The following is a 22,283-nucleotide window of genomic DNA, read 5'->3' as shown; positions in this document are numbered from 1 at the left end:
ATAAGGCATCACTGGAAGAGATCAAAGCAAAGTGAGAGAAAGAGTTGGAAGAGGTTATAGAGGGGGTCTGGTGTGAGGTGCTCCGGAGAGTAAATGCCTCCACCTCGTGCGAGTTTGGGGCTGATTCAGCTGCAGGTGGTATAGAGAGCTCACCTCGTGAGGGCGAGGATAAGCCGATTCTTTGAAGGAATAGAAGAGCGTTGCCGGGGGGGGGGGGGGGGGGGGGGGAATCACGTTCATACGTTTTGGTCCTGTCCAAAGCCAGAGGAGTATTGGAAGGAGGTTTATAGGGTAATTTTCATGGTGGTGCACGTGAAACTGGACCCGGGTCCTCGGGAGGCCATATTCGGGGTGTCGGACCACCCAGGGTTGGAAACGGGTGCGGTGATAGATATCGTAGCTGTGGTGAATGTGTAACCACTATAATTCACATTGTACATTACTGTGTCCCTGTGGGCTCCATCTGTGAGCCGTTGCACGGCTCTGCCCACAGGGGGAGATGAGGAGCATGGACAGGGCTCCGCCCTCGGCTCCACCCCCTTCAGGAAGTATAAGTGCTGCGGTCCTGCGAGTCCGCCTTCAGTTCAGCATGGTCGCAGGCAGGCTGTTGTAAGCCGTTTAAAGCCACAGTTTACTCCAATTCGTGTCTCTGGTTGAATTGATGGTCGCATCAGTAGCCTTCGCCTTGTTGATCGCCCGAAGGCGGATCCTGCTGGGATGGAGCGCCCTGGCGTGGCGGGGGGGACCTGTTGGAGTACTTGACCCTTGAGAAGGTTAAGTTTGAACTGAGGGGAAGCTCGGAGGGGTTCTAGGAGGGGTTCTACAAGTCATGGGCATTATTCATCATGCACTTTCAAGAACTGGATAGCATCGAACATTGGTGGGGGAGGGGGGCTGTGTATATTAAGGATGACTATGGGTAATCCCAGATTCCTTTTTGTCATTTGTTTATGTAAACATGCAGGCTGATGTTTGGGGGTTGGTGGGAGGATGGGATCGTTGTTATTATGGGGTTTGACATATCTGTTGCTGATTATTGTTTATTTTTGGTGGGTGTAAATTCGGGAGAAAATGTGAAAAATGAGAATAAAAATATTTTAAAAAGATATTAACTGATGATCTATGCTAGCCAGCAGAATGTCCCAAAACTAGAACATAGCAGTCAATGAGAACAAAGTTGTTTTGTTGCTCAAAGAAGAAATTGTGAATTACCATACACTGTATACGTTAAAAGACATACTTTGGGACCGGCACTGATGCAGTCTTATTTAGGCCAATATCTTTCAAGATCAGTACAATAGGTGGGAAAGAGAAATATATTGGAGAAGAGTTACTCAAAGGGTGATCAACAATAAGAATAGTCTGGAGCAGTGTTTTTCAAACTTTTTCCGGAGTCTCATTTTTGCCAACCTTGGTGACCCACCAGTGTCTCTTACCTTGTTTGCTGCTGACAAAATGGAGGAATTGCAATCACGTCCAAAGCACGTGACGTTGATGTTCAGGGGGCATGACCTGCTCTCTGCCTCCCTTCACGAAGGAACATAAATTTTTAAAAAAGTCTTCCTGCGCGTCTCCGATTGCACAAATTCGCGCACAGCAGCTGGCTTTTAACAATGGTGGTTCTGCGCATGCACACCGATGAGCGGATACGCATGCGCAGTGCGTCCGCATTTTTAAATATGGTCGCGGCCGTCCTTTTGATGGCCGCTCGCAGCCGGCATTGTTAAAAGCCGGATGCCGTCGGCTTTTGCGCGAGAATTTGTGCAATTGGGAGCGCCGCGACGAACGGCTCACCGACCCTCCTGACACTCACCCACGGGTCGCAACCCCGACTTTGAAAATGCCTGGTTTAGAGGATAGAGTTAGGGAGTCAACAGAAGTTTGGTTCAACGATGGATGATTTAAGACTACAAGAGGGAAAAGATTGCTCATGTTCCTACACAGCGATGGGGCTGCCGCAAACAAATGTACAGGTTGTACCATCCAGCAGGATTCGTGATTGAGTAAACATTTGCATGATCTGAGAGTAGTGGGACAAAAGATTGCATTTTTTCTGTTTCTGTCCTTCTCCCTGGTTCTGAGGGCGTCACAGATGTTTTCGTTTCCCTTCATTTCATGTAGTGTGTGTAAGGGACTAGCAGTGAAATCACATCATGAAAAAGAAATTTCATTTTAAAAAGCACAAAGGCAGTGAATGCAGAACAATTTAAATTATAGTTTATTTTTTTTCCTACTTGGTACAATACAGAGATTTAACACAAATTTTAAAAAATAATTTCTCAAAACAAAACTGTACAAACAGCATCATAACATGTTTTACTTTTTTTTTTTGCAGGACAGTCTACTGTCCAAAAAAGGCACTAATCCAGAATAGAAAAGACACAGGACTCAAATGAAAATACAACTTCTGCTGCTCGTTATATATTTACTTGGGGGAAAAAAAACTCTAAGGCTTTTTAAGATGATCCTGTTCACCTTTCAGTTTGGAAATCAATTGGCTATTTCAATGCAGACCTGCCACATTTCCTGCCCCCACCCACCCAACAAACCTGGAATGTGTGGGGTTTTTTTAATAATGAGTGGTGTCATGCATCTCTTCATCTATCCTGGTAATAAAAAAGCAGAAATTACAAAGCAAGCCTTTCAAAGGCAAACAAATTCAGAGTACATAATCTACAAGAGTAGGCCATTTGGCCCTTCGAGCTTACTTGCCCATTCAATAAGATCATGGCTGATCCGACTGTGGTCTTAGCTCCACTTCCTTGTCTGTTGCCCCCTCCCCCCCAACTACGTGCCATAGCCTATGCCTCCTCGTCCAGCAAATGTCTGCCTAACTCAGCCTCCACTGCTCTCTGGGGGCGGACGACTCTCAAAGACTAACACCTCATGTCTTAAGTGGGGGAAACCCTTAATTTTTAAACCGAGCCCCCTGGTTCTCGATTCCCCCCACATGGGGAAAAAAACCCTCTCAGCACGCACCCTGTCAAGCTCTCTCCACAATCTTGTGATATGACCAGCTCATTCTTCTAAACTCCAATGAGTATAGGCCGAACCTTTCCTCGTAAAACAAACCTTTAATTCCAGTACTAAGTTATAATGAACATCTGCATGTAATCTTTTCTGAACCATTTATGAATTTGCAATGAGGCAATGTGAGTTGTAGTTGCTACTTCTAGCTGCTGCTTTCTGGGTAGCATGATTTTTCATTTCATGACATTCATATATCTGTCTTTTTTAATGTAGACCGTGTGAAGATTTATCTAAGACACAGGTGATTTTGATCAAAATGTGAACCCGGCAATATGTGAATCGGAACTTAATTCTGAATGATTCCTATTTCCAGAGTTCAACTGTAAATGGCCGAATGGGCAGTAGCAGAGGGATATAATATGCCATTTCTGCCTGCATCTGAGAGAGAAATAAAGAGAATCCATTAATTTATTACAATGACACTTCAAGATGTAGAACCCCATTGGCCTGTGACCAGGCAGCTCTTCGATGCACACACGTTTTCTTTAAATAAATCTTGCTGACATCTCGTACTAACCTCATTGCTTCATAAGTCATTGACAAAAACTGGCTGGAACAACGGCGCGGACAGAAAAAGTGTCCTAGGCATGTAAATGTGTGGGTGGCACAGAAGCACAGTGGTTAGCACTGTCACTTCACAGCACCAGGGTCTCTGGTTTGACTCCCAGCTTAGGTCACTGTCTGTGTGGAGTCTGCATGTTCTCCATGTCTGCGTTGGTTTCCTCCGGGTTCGCCCGATTTCCTCTCCCAAAAGATGCACTTGTTAGGTGAATTGGACATTCTGAATTCTACCACCGTGTCCCCAAACAAGCGCCGTAATGTGGCGACTAGGGGCTTTTCCCAGTAACTTCACTGCAGTGTTAATGTTAGCCTACTTGTAACACAATAGTGAAGATTATTATTATTGTACACTATCACCGATTTGTGATTCTGGCTACACTTACTGGAAGGAGGGTGGGGAGTGTGTCCATGAGGAAAGACTCCTCTGCTGATTTAATTGCCCTGAGTTTGAGGAGCAGGTTTCCTCCTTTGTTGGTTGGATAGAGGTGATAAAAGTGTCCAGAACAATATGGCTCTTTTGAATGAACTACAATGTGATAGAATTTGATTTTCAGAAATGAGCAAGAGATCGTTTCTTTTAACATTTCATCCGTAAGCACAAGGTTGAAGTAGGGCCAGAAACAACAACCCCCATACAATTCGTTCCACCATCACTTCATCCTTTTCTTTAAAAAACTAGAAAATTGACTAAAGTGAGCAGAGGTTAAAATGATTTTTGATATATGGAATATTTTTGCTGACGGGCATGGTTCAAGCAGATGAAGACCAGAGGAAGACACATGTTTGAGTAGAACTGCCTGCTTGTACTCCAGCAGCGGTTTTTAAACACAATCTATTCCATTCTACTTGAGGTTCAGGGTTGGTCTGAAGAGCTCTCTTTCTGATCCATTAGTTTCTAGCAGGTTCTGAAAATATACAGGAGTTCCTTGTCCAATAATCCTAACTTGAATTCAACAGGCATTTCAACACTCCAACCATGAATATAAGTGCTGCTGTTCTGAAGTGGGTCATGAAAGTATTCTGTGGACAGACCACAATCAACACCAGCCAACTTGATTCAATTTATGAAAACCGGTTTCTTATCCCCGGTCAAAATCCAGAGTGTCTCTCTAAATCCCGTACCAGCCTCCCCGGACAGGCGCCGGAATGTGGTGATTAGGGGCTTTTCACAGTAACTTCATTGAAGCCTACTCGTGACAATGAGCGATTTTCATTTCATTAATTTTTCATAAAGTTAACATAGTCCATCTGGGTAGAATGTGTCTTTTAGCTCTGGCACTCTGTCTATCCTGTGCAAAATGGAAAGAGTAACAGAGAACCCATTTTGACAGGATCTTGATGTGTGGAACATTTGAGAGGCTGTGTTAGGGGAGGAGGTGGAATTGTAAGACAGGTACACAGACAGCTGCTAGAACAGCAAATACAACATGCAGCAAGAGAGAAGGATTATGCTAACCTAAATCCTTTCTTCATTTAACCTACAGAATATTTCTGCTCAGCAGAAAAATGCATCAACTTATTACAAGACAAACAAACCATCTGTGAGCAGCATCTCTATTCCAGTGCATTAGTTTATAAGTTTGGCAGCATTAGCTCAAAGAATGTACAGGACATAAATGGTTATTTTGATAGCGATCAGCCACAGAGACTGGAATAAGTACAACCCAAAACTTCCTACAATTTTATTTCTACTGTCCCTGGGAGTGATGCTTCAAACAAATGACCACTGCCTTGCGTAATAGCTATTGATGACGGCAAGTTGGTTATTGCAACAAGGGATTGACCATCATTTAGAGATTGCCAGTTTCATTGCCTCCCAGCTTTTTCATGCAAACTCTGGTACTTTAATTGATCACGCTGCATGCATTAAATATCATTATTTGCAAAACTTGTTGTATGCAGTTGAACTATTTACCCTTTTGAACCAAGAGATGGGCACTGTTGGTGATCGCCTGGCCCCAGATCAGAAATCTGATGCTCTATCAACACTAATCATTGAAAAATACCAGCTCCTGCTTCAGTCATTCATTCTCTCTCACACACACACACTGCAAATGATTAGCTCTTACTGAATTGCCTATGCTCTCTCATACAAATTAGTCATTATGACTACCACTACAAATCAGGTGGCTTAGTCTACTCTTTCTTCACATGGGGTGAAGGGGATCAAAGGAGGGATCAGGCTATTGAGTTGGATGATCATCATGAATGGTGGAGCATGTTCAAGTTCTGAATGGCCTATTTTCTATGTTTCTTTAGTTGCCTGCCTGCTGCAGACAGTAGCTTTTATATTTAATCTTCATTCCCACAATATGGATATTGTTGGCACAGCCAACATTTATTGTCTGTCGTCAGTCACATTTAGTGCGGGACTGCAGTTATGTACAGGTCAGAGGGGAAACCTTTCTTCCCTGAAGTGTTGGTCACTTGTACTGATACTGGTCCAAAACTGACATAAGAAAAAAAAACTGAGCAGCTAATTACTGTTAAAAGGAGAGACATGTAACCCATCCACCCGATTGTGCAAATTAAATTAGACATAAGCAAGAATGTAAAGCTGAGAATTACCCAATACTAGGTTTTGTTAAGCCAGTGGGACTGATTATCGAACAATGGTTTTTTACCAATGTGATGATGTCCCCTCCCTCACCCTGTACGACTTACTGTTGTAGGGGCTGTTTAGCACAGGGCTAAATCGCTGGCTTTGAAAGCAGACCCAGGCAGGCCAGCAGCACGTTCAATTCCCGTAACAGCCTCCCCGAACAGGCGCCGGAATGTGGCGACTAGGGGCTTTTCACAGTAACTTCATACCATGGCAGCATGGTAACACTGTGGATCGCACAATCGCTTCACAGCTCCAGGGTCCCAGGTTCAATTCCGGCTTGGGTCGCTGTCTGTGCGGAGTCTGCACATCCTCCCCGTGTGTGCGTGGGTTTCCTCCGGGTGCTCCGGTTTCCTCCCACAGTCCAAAGATGTGCAGGTTAAGGTGGATTGGCCATGATAAATTGCCCTTAGTGTCCAAAATTGCCCTTAGTGTTGGGTGAGGTTGCTGGGTTATGGGGATGGGGTGGAGTTGTTGACCTTGGGTGGGGTGCTCTTTCCAGGAGCCGGTGCAGACTCGATGGGCTGAATGGCCTCCTTCTGCACTGTAAATTCTATCAAATTTGAAGCCTACTTGTGACAATAACCGATTTTCATTTCATTTCATTACTGACCCTAAATATTCTGATTTGAGATAAAGTTAATCTTTTAACTGCCCACACATGGCTAGCGTCTTGGTTTCCCAAGTTTTATTTCTTCCTTCCCTCCCTCCCTCCCTTTGAAGATGGACAGGGTTGCTGCATAAGGTATCACTTGTCTTCAGTACCTCGCCCTGGTCTTTCCTCGATACTGGAGCTCAGATAGTTGCTGAGACAATTGAGCTATAAGGGACAGCACAATGTGCTCAACCATCACCCACTCACCACATATTACTCAATAATGTTTCATCCTAGCCCAGGAGCCCATTTCCAGCATTCTTACTGGCACCCAGGTCGGCTCAGTGGGTTAGACAGCTGGTTGGTTTGTGATGCAGAACAAGGCCAGCAGCGCGGGTTCAATTCCCGTACGAGCTGAGAATTCTGAATTCTCCCTCCGTGTACCCGAACAGGCGCCAGAATGTGGCGACTAGTGGCTTTTCACAGTAACTTCATTGCAGTGTTAATGTAAGCCTACTTGTGACAATAAAAGGTTATTCATTTCATTTATTCGTTATTCCACCATAAATTGAGGTGTCTGCAATAAAGCCAATAGGCTCGATCTCCTTTCTGTTAAAATCCTTGTGCGAGATCCTACTTTGTGTTTCTCCCTCCTCCCACTTTCCTTGCACTGGTTTGAAATCTATTTGTCCTGTTCTGATAACAGGTCATCAAGCTGAAACATAAACTTCTGCTTTCCTTTCTGCAGATACAGTCCCACTGGTATTTCCAGCGTTTTTTGTTTTCACGAGTGGAGGATTCTGCATATGGAGTACCCCGTATCACATTCATATGGGCATTGCAAAAGGAAAATATCACACAAACACACACACTCTAACCCCACACCACACACACACACGCTTTCAGTCTGCCTTTGATCAAGATCATTAAAACAGTGCAGAATGGAAGCATGGCTGATGAGACACCATGCCCCGTCAGAATTTAAAACAAACTATGCAGGAACTAAATATGGATCCCCATTTAACACAAATGAGCTCATTAACAGCACACCAACAGTGGGCATACTCGTCCCCTCGGATACTAGCATTTATAGCTCAAGAGTTGAATTAAGAACATTCTTTTGGAATTCGAGGAAGTGAATCAGGAATGTCGGTTGCAGTGGGTACATTCTCTAAAACAGAAAGGAGCATCTCGCGTGGACTGGATGTGCATCCAAACTCCCGCTAAGTGCAAATGTAATAAAATCAGATGTTTCACCAGGTTCAACCTTGAATCTTCAGTTAAGCCGATCGCGTAAGTACAAATGGTCAATTCCCAATTTATGCCAGACTTGTTATCTAATTAACTGCCTATGCCTGGCCCGACCGGCTACATGTGTTGCCATTATTGTGCACTGATCTGAACATTTTGGTGGCTAGTTAGCAAAGTTGTCACTGGTTACATAACAAACTGTTTTCTCCCCTCTGAAATTCTGAGCAACGTGGTGTAATCCAGTCCGAGTCCAACACCAGGAGAAATATTTTGTCTGCGATTCCGAACCAACCCAGCATTTTCAATTCCCAAATCCATCATGGATAACAAACACCAAGGTCATCCAGGAATATGCACTTTCAACCAGGAATATTTAATATTAGAGGCTGAACCTTGGTATGTGGAATCACTCAATCCAGGATGTCCATTGTAGAGTTCTGGCTGCAGGGTGCTTTAAGCTATAACTGTGGAGGGTAGTGGTAGGAGAAGAACCTTTAAAAGCTACAATACCAAAGGTTTGAGAAACATTGTGTTGAGGTTACAGGCTGGCTAGTTGCCTGGAATGCTAGGCTCAGGAACAGTCCCTTCTTGGGATCCTGGGTCCCCAGGAATGTTTGCAGTCCGACATTAAGGGCCTTGTGACCAGGACAATGGAGGGCTTCAGGGCGAGAGGCACGACCTTTTGCCTGGATCACCTCACAGGATAGTTTACTGAAATCTGGATGAAGAGAACCCTATTAACTAGTTCAAAACAAGATCACGCACAGATATATTGAGATTACATTAAAGATAGGGTAGGCCATTGATGTACCAAATCTCAGTCCTTCCCAACAGTGCGTCAGTCATCTTCGATCACCTCTCTCTTTATTTCATTACCCCCTTGTCTGGCTAATGCCAGGATGGTGTGATTGACTGCAGCCATTTCGACAGCTAAAGCGATAGGATCTTGCTGGGCATCACTGTGACTTGTGTTGTCATCCTGTGTTCAGGAGGAAAAAGACATTGGTTCATGAGAAAAATTGTGAACCTGTCACAAACAAATCCCCGTCCCTTTCTCTAATTGATGCCAGAGTTAGCTAGGGTATGGACTATTGGATACAAGTAGCCATCTACCATCTCACCCAAATGATCAATCTTCAGGCAAGAGCCTGCACTTCAGGTTCTGCCTGCTCTTCTTTACCCAATGTTCACACATGGGGACATTCCAGCAAGAATTACTAGATGGATATCAGGAGCAGGAACCCCCAACCCCGCACAGGAATATTGAGACTATTTATAATGATGTAACTGCTACCATAACAGAGAGCTGCCAATTCAACAAAGGAGTGATCAAAATGAAAACCTCACTCAACTGTATAGCTTACTTCCACAAAGGTAATGAAGAATGTTTTACAAAATTATTTCCTTTATTGGTTTGAATTGCATGTGTTTTTTAAAAAAACTATCCCAAGCGATGACATGGTGGGAAATGTCTCGTGTGATGTTCCAGCCATCATGGGATGTGGGACAGGTTTGATGGGCCAGTTAGTCTTTGCCTGGCTGACAATTTCTTGCGCTCTCTTCTCTGAAAGACCACGGTGAAGGAGTTGGGAGTTTTTACAATAGCTTTCACGATCATTATTTTCTGGTGCTACCGTACAATTTAACAGATACAACAAAAAACCTATTGTGCTCAGATTTGAACTCACAACACTGGTTCGACTTCAGCTGGAACAGTGTGTCCAATTCTGGGCTCCACATTTTAAGGATGTCAAAGCCTTGGGGAGCCTTCAGAAGAGGTTTACTAGAATGGTACCAGGGATTTTGACACAAGTGAAGTGAATAAGGAGAAACCGTTTCCATTGGGAAGAGGGCCAGTCAGCAGCGGACAATTACTTTTAAGGTGATTGCTAAAAGGATCAGAAGTGACATTTAACAAGTTGCTGTGATCTGGAATGTGTTTGTGTCTTGTGAATTACTTTGTTATAGTTAAGAGAAACAGATGATGGATATTAATTGTCTTTGATCACATACACATAGGGGATAGCTGGGACGCTGGGCTGAGTGGGAGGAGAGCTGAGACACTGAATAAGTGAAACTCTCTCAATAAAGAAAAGTTGTGTGTCTTTGGGATCCTATGAATATAATTTATTACCTAATAGGTTGATGGAAGGAAACAGATTCAATTGTAACGTTCAAAAGACAACTGGATTAATATTTGAAGGAAAAAATGCAGGGCACTGGGGACGGGGGGGAAATCCATGGGATTCTATAAAGAACAACTCTGCCAAAGAGCTGGCACAGCACAATGTGTTGAATGGCCTCAATTCCTTCTTTCTGGGCAGCACGGTAGCATGGTGGTTAGCATAAATGCTTCACAGCTCCAGGGTCCCAGGTTCAGTTCCCGACTGGGTCACTGTCTGTGCGGAGTCTGCACGTTCTCCCCGTGTGTGCGTGGGTTTCCTCCGGGTGCTCCGGTTTCCTCCCACAGTCCAAAGATGTGCGAGTTAGGTGGATTGGCCATGATAAATTGCCCATAGTGTCCTAAAAAAAAAAAAAGGTTAATGGAGGGGGGTTACTGGTATAGGGTGGATATGTTGGCTTGAGTATAGGTGATCATTGCTCGGCACAACATCGAGGGCCGAAGGGCCTGTTCTGTGCTGTACTGTTCTATGTCTATGTATGATTCTATGATCTGTGCACATATATATCTGATAGGAGGAGCTGGATCAGGCTAATCAATAATGCCTTTTGGTAAAAAGCTCACTGTTTAAACTCACGTGTGAAAAATGACCACTTAGGTCATACCAGAGGATTGTCAATGTTCACAGAGCCCAATGGAAATCAATGTGACGGGGCTATTTTATAAATAATTTTTTAAAAGTACTTCCAAAATAGCTAACTGGGTTGACAATCTAGCGGAATATAAATAACAATGTCTACCTGCTCCAGGAAATCACTCCCATCGATATCGTCACTATTGGAATGTCCGCCTGGGCTCTGCACGTCGATACCATGGGTTTCTAGGATTGCTGCTTCTTTGAAAAAGCAAAATTTTACATAAGAAAATAATATTTCTACACCAAAAATAAACGTTAAACTTAGGGAATGTCTCAGAAAATCCCAGAGTTAGTTCCAATGTCTGCCACTCAATCTGACCATGGCGACGAGTGATTGGCTGAATGAAAATAAGCTAACATTAATTAATGGCAAGTTGGAGAATAAGAACAAATTCATATTACACTTGCTTTGAAAACTGCCTTTACACTATGGGCACCATCTCTGATGTGTCCACAATCAGCTGAGAGGGGGATCTGCATGTGTGTGTACATGCAGAGCACTATGCGTTTATAGACATATCTGCTAACCAGTGTCCCAATCATCGTCTGGATCAGCAAGTATATTTTAGCACATTGTTTAAACACAATAAGAGAATGCACCTTTTGAACAAAGCACTGACAAGCCACTTAGACCAATGGCAGCAATATGCAAACTGGCTGCACTGCAGGAAAATGGCGATTGCCAACGAGGCTGGGTGGAGCTACAACATATCCGTGACAGCAGGAGCAAGACAGCGGAGAGGGGTCCCAGGAAATTGTGGCACAATTACAGCCGAATGTCACTTACGCCACAATCTCCTGGAAAATCTCTGCTTTTGTGATGGTGGACGTGGTATGCGATATCGCAAAATTCTGAACCAATGCTTCCTTCTCGTGGTGGGGCGGCAGTCGGGATGGTTTAACTGGACTAAACTCCCCTGGGCTAGAAAGAGGGTGACATGAATCAGCAGGGATCCTCCACTCCGAACCACAATGTACATACTCGTGCTGGACAGTGTGCATGTGTGAACATTGGCCATGAACAAGGCAAGCTCAGTTATGACATCCCTTCTAGCTAGTTAGCTACGGAAACCTGAGGAAGAAGCAGTGCTCCGAAAGCTAGTGATTCCAAACAAACGTGTTGGACTTTAACCTGGTGTTGTAAAACTTCTTACTGTGCTCACCCCAGCCCAACGCCGGCATCTCCACATCATAGCTGCTGAAAGTTAGAGATGAAGCTCAATTGGGGCAGTACGGTAGCATTGTGGATAGCACAATTGCTTCACAGCTCCAGGGTCCCAGGTTTGATTCCCGGCTTGGGTCACTGCGGAGTTTACACGTTATCCCTGTGTCTGCGTGGGTTTCCTCCGGGTGCTCCGGTTTCCTCCCACAGTCCAAAGATGTGCAGGTTAGGTGGATGGGCCATGCTAAATTGCCCTTAGGTGTCCAAAATTGCTCTTGGTGTTGGGTGGGGTTACTGGGTTATGGGGATAGGGTGGGGTTGTGGGCTTGGGTAGGGTGCTCTTTCCAAGAGCCGGTGCAAACTCGATGGGCCGAATGGCCTCCTTCTGCACTGTAAATTCTATGAAAATTGTGAAACAAAGTCACTTGGATGAGATACTGGAGCGTAACCACTTCTTGTTAGGTCGTACGCCAATGAAAACTTGCAAATTGATTCTTGTAAAAGAATCAGGAATGAGAGGGCACTGATTTAAACTGATTTGCAAAAGAAGCAGACGTGATGTGAGAAAAATACACACACACACACGCACACACACGTGGTTGGGGTCTGGAACGCTCTGCCTAGAAGTGTGGTGGAGGGAGGTTCATTCGAGGCATTCCAGAGGGTATTGGATGATTATTTGAATAGAAACAATGTGCAGGGGTCCGGGGGAAAGGCAGGGGAATGGCACTCAGTCATGATGCTCATTTAGAGAGCCGGTGCAGACACGATGGGCCAAACGGCCTCCTCCTGCACTGTAAAGATTCTGTGACACCAGAAGTGAGAGATTCTAGCGAGTGGGAAAGATTGAATAGGTTAGGGATTTTCGCTTTGGAAAATAGAACTAATGGAGGTCTTTAAAATTGGATGGGCAGGGTTGATGTGGAGTGAAATGTTTGCAGAATCAAAAACTAGGACCATAAATAAAGGATAGTTGCTAATAAACTCAACAGGGAAATGAGGAGACACTTTGTTGCTTGAACTGGTTGGAATTTGGAACTCGCTACCACAGGAAGTAGCCGAGGCAAATAGCTTAAACGCTTTCAAAAGGAAACTAGACGAGCCCATGAGAGAGAGAATATGCTGAAATGAGGCGGATGGAATGGGAGGAGGCTCATGTGGAGTATGCAAACAAGCAAAGACTAGTTGGGTCAAATGGCATGTTTCTCTCTTGCATACTCTCATGATGTGGAGACGCCGGCGTTGGAATGGGGTGAGCACAACAAGAAGTCTTACAGCACCAGGTTAAAGTCCAACAGGTTTGTTTCAAACACTAGCTTTCGGAGCACTGCTCCTTCCTCAGGTGAATTCTTACTGTGCATATTCTCAGTCATTCTCTTGTATCACTAAACCAGAAGAACAATGACATTATAACCTCTTTGCAAGATCGACAGCAAATCGGGAACTTTCTTTCTGAGATATTCTTTTATTAAACCCTATTGTTTTCAACAACATTACCAATGTTCGCTCTCCTCTTGATCTCCTTCCTGCGATTGGCGAACCAGTTGTACACTTTGAGAGGTGTCACTCGCTCAGACTCGGTCAGCTTCCTACCTATAACAACAGCAAAATGGGTCACTCAAATCTCCAGGAAACAAACAGCCACTTTCTAACTGCAGAGAAAGGAGAGAGAAGCAGCCAGCAGTCTGCACCAGAGCTGAATGGCACAGTCCAGTGGTACTGATGCAAAGCCTGTCTCACAAAAACAACCTCTATTTAGGGTTGGATTAGGGCAGCATGGTAGCATAGTGGTTAGCACAAATGCTTCACAGCGCCAGGGTCCCAGGTTCGATTCCCGGCTTGGGTCACTGTGTGCGGAGTCTGCACGTTCTCCCGTGTGTGCGTGGGTTTCCTCCGGATGCTCCAGTTTCCTCCCACAGTCCAAGGATGTGCAGGTTAGGTGGATTGGCCATGATAAATTGCCCTTAGTGTCCAAAATTACCCTTCTTGTTAGGTGGGGTTACTGGGTTACAGGGGATGGCATCGTGGGCTTGGGTAGGGTGCTCTTTCCAAGAGCCGATATAGACTTGATGGGCCAAATGGCCTCTTTCTGCAATATAAATTCTATGAATTGACATAGCGCCCTTAACATAATACAATATCCCGAGGCACTTTGCAAAGTAAAATTAGACACTGGACCATGCAAAGACAGATGACCAAAAGCTCAGTTTTACTGAGCATCTTAAAGAGTCAGAGAGAGACAGAAATGAAATGAAATGAAAATCGCTTATTGTCACGAGTAGGCTTCAAATGAAGTTACTGTGAAAAGGGAACGTTCAGAGGTTAGGGCCTAGGCAGCCGAAATACAAATATACCAGACGTTCTTAACAGCAGCTAACTGGTCTCTATCCAAATCGGCAATCTGCCTTTGCCACTGAGAGCCCTGCTTTCATTTCCATTTAAATAGCACCTTTTTCCAGCCCAGCACATCCCAAAGTGCTTTCCAGTCACTTCAGGACCTTTGATGTGCCATGATGGAGACATAGCAGCCATTTTACACATAACAAGTTCCCACAAACCGAAATGTCACGACAACCCCAGATAATCGGATTTTGATTGAGGGATAAATATCGGACAGGATGTTGAGGATAACTCTCCTGATCTTCTTTGAAGTAATGCCACGGGATCTTTTATGTCGACCTGAGGGAGCTGACGAGGCCTCAGTATAACGTTGCATCAGAAAAATGACACTGAGGGGCGGCACAGTGGTTAGCACTGGGACTACGGCGTTGAGGACCCGGGCTCGAATCCGGCCCCGGGTCACTGACCGTGTGGAGTTTCCACAGTCTCCCTGTGTTTGCGTGGGTTTCACCCCCACAACCCAAAGATGTGCAGGTTAGGTGGATTGGCCACACTAAATTGGCCCTTAATTGGAAAAAAATAATTGGGTACTCTAAATTTATATTTTTTTAAAAAGAAGAAAAATGACACTGCAGAGCTCCCTTATTCTGCACGGGAGCATCAACCAGGATTCTTTAAGTTTCTGGAGAAGGACATGAAATCACAACATTTGTAAGAGTGACAAGAGACTACCCACTGAGCCACAGCTATTGCGGAGGTCTAAAAATTTCCTTCTTAAACACATGGCCCGTTACCTGGCTTCTGTATGACTGCATTGCAAGCATTCGAAATCTCCTCCCTCTTCGCTTCATCTGGGTATTGGTTGTCATTGAAGTAACTAGATGAAGGAAAGCAGGTTACAGATTCAATAGCATTACAGCTCACAGCTAGAAACAAAAAGAAAACCAGAGGTTTACTGGCAAAAGTTATCACGGTTATGAGTGTGCAGATCAGGTACAGCTGGGAAGAGATGGTACTTTAAGCAACATCCTTCAATAAGTTAAAGTTCCGATGTGGGTTCCTTAACTGTGCAATTATTGCAGTTCTGGATGTCACACCGCTCCTCACTCGTATCCCTCGGAGAACATGCCGCACCATGTGTTTCGGAGTGACAGAAACTGTGACACTGTTACAGGGGAGCTGGGGCATCAGTTCCAGTGCAGGTTAAACGACTCCTCTGCACTTTCTGTACAGCTGACTAATGTGGAATAAAGGGAGTTCAGTAAAGCCCACCTGCAGTACAGCGGTTCGGGGCACCATTTTGAAACACGGCACTACTGGATAGCAATATATGTAATAGGTGAACCATCCAGAATTTTATGGGGGTATAAACAGGGAAGCGAATGCGCTGGCTGTCATTTTCCAAAGTTCTGTAGATTCTGCAGTCCCAGCAGATTGGAAGGGGGCAAATGTAACCTCACTATTTAAAAAAGGAGGGAGAAAATGGAATTACAGACTGTTTGCAGTGAAGCAGCAGTGCTAACCACTGCGCCACCATGCTGCCCCATACGATTTGTTTTTGAGGATAATGTAACTAGTAGAATAGATAAGGGGGAACCAGTGAATGTGGCGTATTTGGATTTTCAGAAAGCTTTCTTTTTTAAATTTAGAATGCCCAATTATTTTTCCAATTCAGGGGTAATTTAGCTTGGCCAATTCACCTACCTTGCACATCTTTGTGGGTTGTGAGACCCATGCATACACGGGGAGAATGTGCAAACTCCACATGGACAGTGATCTGGGGCCCGGATTGAACCCGGGTCCATGAGGCAGCGGTGCTAACCACTGTGCCATCGTGCCTCTCAGGATATTATTTAAATAATAATCTTTATTGCCACAAGCAGGCTTACATTAACACTGCAATGAAGTTACTGTGAAAAGCCCCTAGTTGCCACATTCCAGCACCTATTCGTATACACTGAGGGAGAATTCAGAATGTCCAAATTACCTAACAAGCACGTCTTTCGGGACTTGTGGGAGGAAACCGGAGCACCCGGAGGAAACCCATGCAGACACAGGGAGAACGTGCAGACTCCGCACAGACAGTGATGCAAGCCGGGAATCGAACCTTGGACCCTGGCATTGTGAAGCAACAGTGCTAACCACGCCGCCTAAATGATGATTAGGAAATGGAGACGCACAAAGGGACTTGGGTGTCCGAGCACACCAGTCACTGAAAGGTACAGCAAGCAGTTAGAAAGACAAATGGTATGTTGGCCTTCATTGCAAGAGGTCTTAAGTACAGGAGCAGGAATGTCTTACTGCAGCTTGACAGGGACTTGTGAGACCACACCGGGAGTATTGTGTGCAGTTTTGGTCGCCTTATCTAAGAAAGGATATACTTGTCATAGAGGGAGCGCAGCGAAGGATCATCAGGCTGATTCCGGGGATGGCAGTATTATATAAGGAGATTGGTTCACTGCACCTATATTCTCTGGAACTCAGAAGACTGAGGGGTCTAATCGAAAGGTATAAAATTCCGACAGGGCTGAAAAGACTGGATGCAGGGGTGTTACTCCCTCTGGCTGTGGGGGGGGGGGGGGGGCGGTCTAGAACAAGGGGTTGCAGTCTCAGGATATGGGGTTGGCACAGTGGTTAGCATTGCTGCCTCACAGTGCCAGGGACCCAGGTTCAATTCCGGCTTCGGGTGACTGTGGTGTTTGCACTCTCTCCCGATGTCTGCGTGCCTTTCCTCTGGGTGCTCCAGTTTCCTGCCACAGACCATAGATGTGCAGGCTTGATGGATTGACCATGATAAATTGCCCCTTAGTGTCCAAATAAAATATGTAGGTTAGGTTGAGGGGTTATTGGGATAGGGTGGGGGACCGAGCTTGGGTGGAGTGCTCTTTCAGAGGGTCGGTGGCGACGCGATGGGCTGAATGGCCTCCTTTTGCAATGTAGGGATTCTATGATTTAGAACGGAGATGAGGAGAAATGTTTCCACTTCGAGGGTGGTGAACCTGTGGAGTCTCTACCACAGAAACGTGTGGAGGCCAAATCATTGAACACACTTAAGAAGGAAACAGTTAGATTTCTAGACTCTAAAGGTGTCAATGGTATGGGGAGAAAGCTGGAGTATGGGGTTGAGATAGAGAATCAGTCATGATCATGTTGAATGGTGGATCAGGGTTGAAAGGCCAAATGCCCTACTCCTATTTTCTGGGTTTCAAAGTAACTACATGAGTTTTATTTAGCTTTAACCCTCTTGCGGGAGCGCAAACCCATATCCTAATCCAATGTGGAACACTGTATTTAGATAGCTACTGATGGACAAGTGCTCTCTGCAATTATGCTGGTCAGATTTCAGGCTGCAATTGTTCGGGTATTTCATATCAAATTCACACACTATCGCAATGCATCACGAGCATGTGATGTACGCCAATGAAATTTAGAACCTGCAATGGAACCTAGGAGCTCAGGGAGCAGGGCTGTAAGAATGTACCTTTCCATAACAGTCAGGCACTCCTTCCTCCAGGTGAATCGGCTGCCCCTTCGCAGACGGAAGTTGCCCGATGTGGCACCAATGGGTGGCGTTGATTGTTTCCAATCTGGTTCCTCTGTGGTGGATGAGGCTGGCCTCATGTTTAAGGTAGCTCCTCCAAACAAGAAAAGGAAAGACACTTAATCAAAATATCAGCTCCGGACTGGATGAAGATTTTTGAGTGACAAGTCCCCCATCTCTTGGTTGGTTGCAAGTTTCAAAACCTTCACATTTGATAACTCAGTTCCAGTCTCTGTCCCAGACCCATCCCTGTTTAATTGCAAAATATTCAACCTCAAGAAGTCAACCAATTGAAGCATTTTGCTAAGCCACGTCAATCTCGTGGTTGGAGAGTAAAGATAACTTTGTCTCAATAACCATCTCCAACTCGAACTCACATATATATAGATCCTCTAAACTGGAACTTTTCATTTACCTACCCCTCCTTCTCCTGTTACAGTCAACCCCAAGCTGGTTACAAGGGTACTACTTTTTATTGTATCTTGTGTTTTTCAATCTCTGCACTCTATATCCTGACCCATTCACCTTCGTCTTCAAGGGAAAATTGGCATCAAATGCAAACACATTAGGGTTTGTTCAACTCTTTTGGGCAGCACAGTAGCACAAGTGGATAGCACTGTGGCTTCACAGCACTAGGGTCCCAGGTTCGATTCCCCGCTGGGTCACTGTCTGTGTGGAGTTTGCACGTTCTCCCCGTGTCTCCCACAGTCCAAAGATGTGAAGGTTAGGATTGGCCATGATAAATTGCCCTTAGTGACCAAAAAGGTTAGGAGGGGTTATTGGGTTACGGGGATAGGGTGGAAGTGAGGGCTTAAGTGGGTCGCTGCAGAGTCGATGGGCTGAATGGCCTCCTTCTGCACTGTATGTTCTATGTTCTTGTTACTGGAGTTTCCAGTCTAGTATGAGTTGACTGTAGACGCTGTCTGTTAGCTGTGGGAATCTGCAACGATGCTTCCCATGGGAAAATAAATGCAACCATGTGTAAAATCCAAACGGTTTCTACCATCGTCAGCAGCCTACTCGCTCCGCGTCCAAATGTCTACTGTAGTTGAGTGCATCCTGGGGATAGGTCTGATCTGAGGGGCCCTATTCAGAACTAGTCTGAAATTCTGTGCTCTTGGCAATTCAGAGCTGATTTGAGTGTTTAACAGACAAATGAGAGTTATCCAATACCTGGATTAATCTTCTCCAGGAGGTACCATCGGTATAACGTCCGCTTCTTGGGTTCACTCATGTCTAGTCCCTGCTGCAACAGCCACTGAGAAATGAAGCTTCGACTCATTCCTGCAACCACAGAAAAAGTGTCTGCTGGTTAATGGTACGCAAACTTGGACCACTGTGGCGCTCTTTTTGGTTCATTTGTTTCCTCTCCTAGGATGGCTACATGGGTCCTACGGCAGAATTCTAGTACCTCACCTGAGTAACCATTGCTGTCGATTCTCAGCATCGTGTGAACCTGCCCTACAGAATAGTTGTCTGCAGGTTGTGGATGGCTTTGTAGCCTAGCATGCTCCTGTCCTGTCCCAACATCCAGCTGCACTTGGTGGGCAGGGAGGGAGAAGGAGCAAGAGACAAGGATCATTCTGCCTTTTCTCAGGTCAGGGGAGAGGATTGGAACATGGAGTTTGCAGCACACTTACTATTGAAGAATGACATGTTTCTTGAATAAGTGAATCCTGGAACTTTTTAAAATTAATTTACATGATATGGGTGTCGCTGGCTATACCAACATTTATTGCCCATCGTTTGTTGCCCTTAAGGTGGTGGTGAGCTGCCTTCTTGAACCTCCCCGAGGTATAGGTACATCCACAGTGCTGTTAGGGAGGGAATTCCAGGAGTCCGACCTAGTGACAGTGAAGGAACGATGATACATTTCCAAGTCAGGATGGTGAGTGGCCTGGAGTGGAATCTCCTGATGGTGGTGTTCCCAGATATCTGGCACCCATGCCCATCTAGATGGACGTGGTCGTGGGCTTGGAAGGTGCTGCCCAAGGAACTTTGGTGAGTTCCTGGAGTGCATCTTGTAGACGGTACACACGGCTGCCACTATTTGTTGGTGGTGGATGGGTTGAATGTGGAAAAGGATAACAATCAAGCCTGCTGCTTTGTTCTGGATGGTGTTGAGCTTCTTGAGTGCTGTTGGAGCTGCACTCATCCAGGCAAGTGGAGAGTATTTCAGTAAGCCCCTGACTTGTGCCTTGTAGATGGTGGACCAGTTTTGAGCCTTCAGGAGGTGAGTTACTCGCTGCAGGATTCCCAACCTCCTACCTGCTCGTAAAGCCACAGTATTTCTACTGGATATTGGCTTGAAGCACAGCTGTAGCAGAATAGAACAGACAGTCTTGCATTTATACATCCAGACGTCTCTCTACAGCTGACAATTGAAAAATAGAAGGTAAAACCAAGAATGCTGGAAATACTCAGCAGGAACCCAACGACACTGCCGTAACTGCTGAGCCATTTCCAGCATTTTCTGCTGTTAATTCAGATTTCCCGCATCTGCAATGTTCTTTCGATTAGCATTTTGAAGTGCAGTCACCTGTTAAAAACACATTAATTGGTCTTTTATCTCATTGCTGTAGGTAGGATGTTACTGGTGTCAAAGTGATGTTACATTTTCCTACATAACCGTAATCACGGCACTTCAAAAGCAATTCATTGTGTGAGACACTTAAATGTGATATTCAACTCATCAATTAAATAATTAATTTTTTGCAACCCAAAAAATATGAAGGAAGTTTCAAATTTGAAGGGTGTCCTCAAACGCTGTATGTAGCTGCAATGCTAACACACTTGCCAATGTATTGGGCTGGACATCCCTTAAATAATGGACATCTCCTTTACAGTGGTGCCTTTACTCTTCACCACTTCCTCATCTCCATGCTCACGTTAACTAGACAAAGCAAGAGGGTTCAGCTGCTTTTTTTAAAGAAAACTTGGTGGGAAGTTACAATTTACCACGCAGGCCCATAAGAATTGGGGAATTTTACACAGACTTCCAAAGATCTAACATGGGGACAAAGATCCAGCATGGTTACAGTGTCATGTTTAATACATAAAGTTGACTCTATAGTTCTAACAAGTGTTATTAAGTATTTTTTCCTTTCTGAAAATACATCAATCTCAAGCACAGGTTGTTGGCCGCCTCCTCACCTGTGACCTGGCCCACGATAGTCTGGGAAATCATCCGATTAGAAAGAAAGCTCTTTATCTCTTCTTTCACAGCAATGCCATCCCTCCTACAGAATGTAAACAAGAGGGGGAAGGTGAAGAAAAACAACATTAAAGCCTTCTAGGAAACGCATCTAAGTTTTGGAGTTTGAATACCTTTCCACCTCTCTTTCCAAGTAAGGCATGGGTTTGTCGATCAACCCAATAAAACACGCAGCTATCTTATTATTAGTCAATGCCATATAAAGACTCAGGCAGCAGATTGTAACAGTGCCAGCATCCCCATGTTTAACTGCTCACAAAGCTCGCTTTTCCATTCAACCCCTTCGTTTTAAGATAAATCATATTGCGAGGTTCTCTTTAGTATCTCTCAGGCTATTTAGCATTTCATAGAAACATAGAAAATAGAAGCAGAAAGAAGCCATTCGGACCTTTGAATCTGCTTCACCATTCATTATGATTTAAGGGCAGCACGGTGGATCTGTGGTTAGCACTGCTGCCTCACAACTCCAGGGACCCGGGTTCAATTCTGACCTTGGGTGACGGCCTGTGTGGAGTTTGCACGTTCTCCTAGTGTCTGCGTAGGTTTCCTCCGGGTGTTCCGGTTTCGTCCCACAGTCCAAAGATGTGCAGGTTAGGTGGATTGGCCATGGTAAGTTACCCCATAGTGTCCAAAAGGTTGGTGGGGTTGCTGGGTTACGGGTTAGGGTGGAGGCATGGGCTTAACTAGAGTGCTCTTTCGAAGGCCAGTATAGACTCAATGGGCCGAATGGCGTCCTTCTGCACGGTAAATTCTATGATCATGGCTGATCATCAAGTTCAATACCCTGGAGGCAGCACGGTGGCACAGTGGTTAGCATTGCTGCCTACGGCACTGAGGACCCGGGTTCGAATCCCGGCCCTGGGTCACTGTCCGTGTGGAGTTTGCACATTCTCCCCGTGTCTGCGTGGGTTTCACCCCCACAACCCAAAGATGTGCAGGCTAGGTGGATCAACCACTCTAAATTGCCCCTTAATTGGAAAAAAATGAATTGGGCACTTTAAATTTATAAAAATAAAGTTCAATACCCTGATCCCGCCTTCCCCCGCATATCCCTTGATCCCTTTAGCCCAAGAGCTACAACTAATTCCTTCTTGAAATCACACACAACATTTTGGCCTCAGCTACATTCTGTGGTAGCAAATTCCACAGATTCACCACTCTCTGGGGG

The 22,283-nt window shown here is 45.0% G+C and overlaps 1 protein-coding gene across 8 annotated transcripts in view; it reads right to left on the bottom strand.

Annotated features, from left to right (window-relative positions):
* Positions 1-7,570: 7,570 nt before the first annotated feature.
* The window catches only part of LOC119976029 (homeobox-containing protein 1-like), a 54,072-nt gene continuing 39,359 nt past the window's right edge, over positions 7,571-22,283 (bottom strand). Inside the window, exons 3-9 of one of the 8 annotated variants that reach the window (XM_038816163.1) lie at positions 21,055-21,140; positions 19,075-19,185; positions 17,842-17,995; positions 15,155-15,237; positions 13,518-13,613; positions 10,962-11,050; positions 7,571-9,018 (exon numbers count right to left, since the gene is read on the bottom strand). In XM_038816163.1, the coding sequence (XP_038672091.1) occupies positions 8,878-9,018; positions 10,962-11,050; positions 13,518-13,613; positions 15,155-15,237; positions 17,842-17,995; positions 19,075-19,185; positions 21,055-21,140 (760 nt within the window). In that variant the 3' untranslated portion in view covers positions 7,571-8,877. Of the gene's footprint in view, positions 10,563-10,961; positions 11,057-11,172; positions 11,781-13,517; positions 13,614-15,154; positions 15,238-17,841; positions 17,996-19,074; positions 19,186-21,054; positions 21,141-22,283 lie in introns of those variants that run through there. The other 7 variants (XM_038816137.1, XM_038816153.1, XM_038816109.1 and 4 more) reach the window with 7 other exon arrangements.

Source organism: Scyliorhinus canicula, chromosome 1 (assembly GCF_902713615.1).
Source record: "Scyliorhinus canicula chromosome 1, sScyCan1.1, whole genome shotgun sequence".
NCBI classification, from domain to species: domain Eukaryota; kingdom Metazoa; phylum Chordata; class Chondrichthyes; order Carcharhiniformes; family Scyliorhinidae; genus Scyliorhinus; species Scyliorhinus canicula.
Note: the sequence above shows the minus strand (reverse complement) of the source record. Positions and strands in the feature narration are given on the sequence as shown.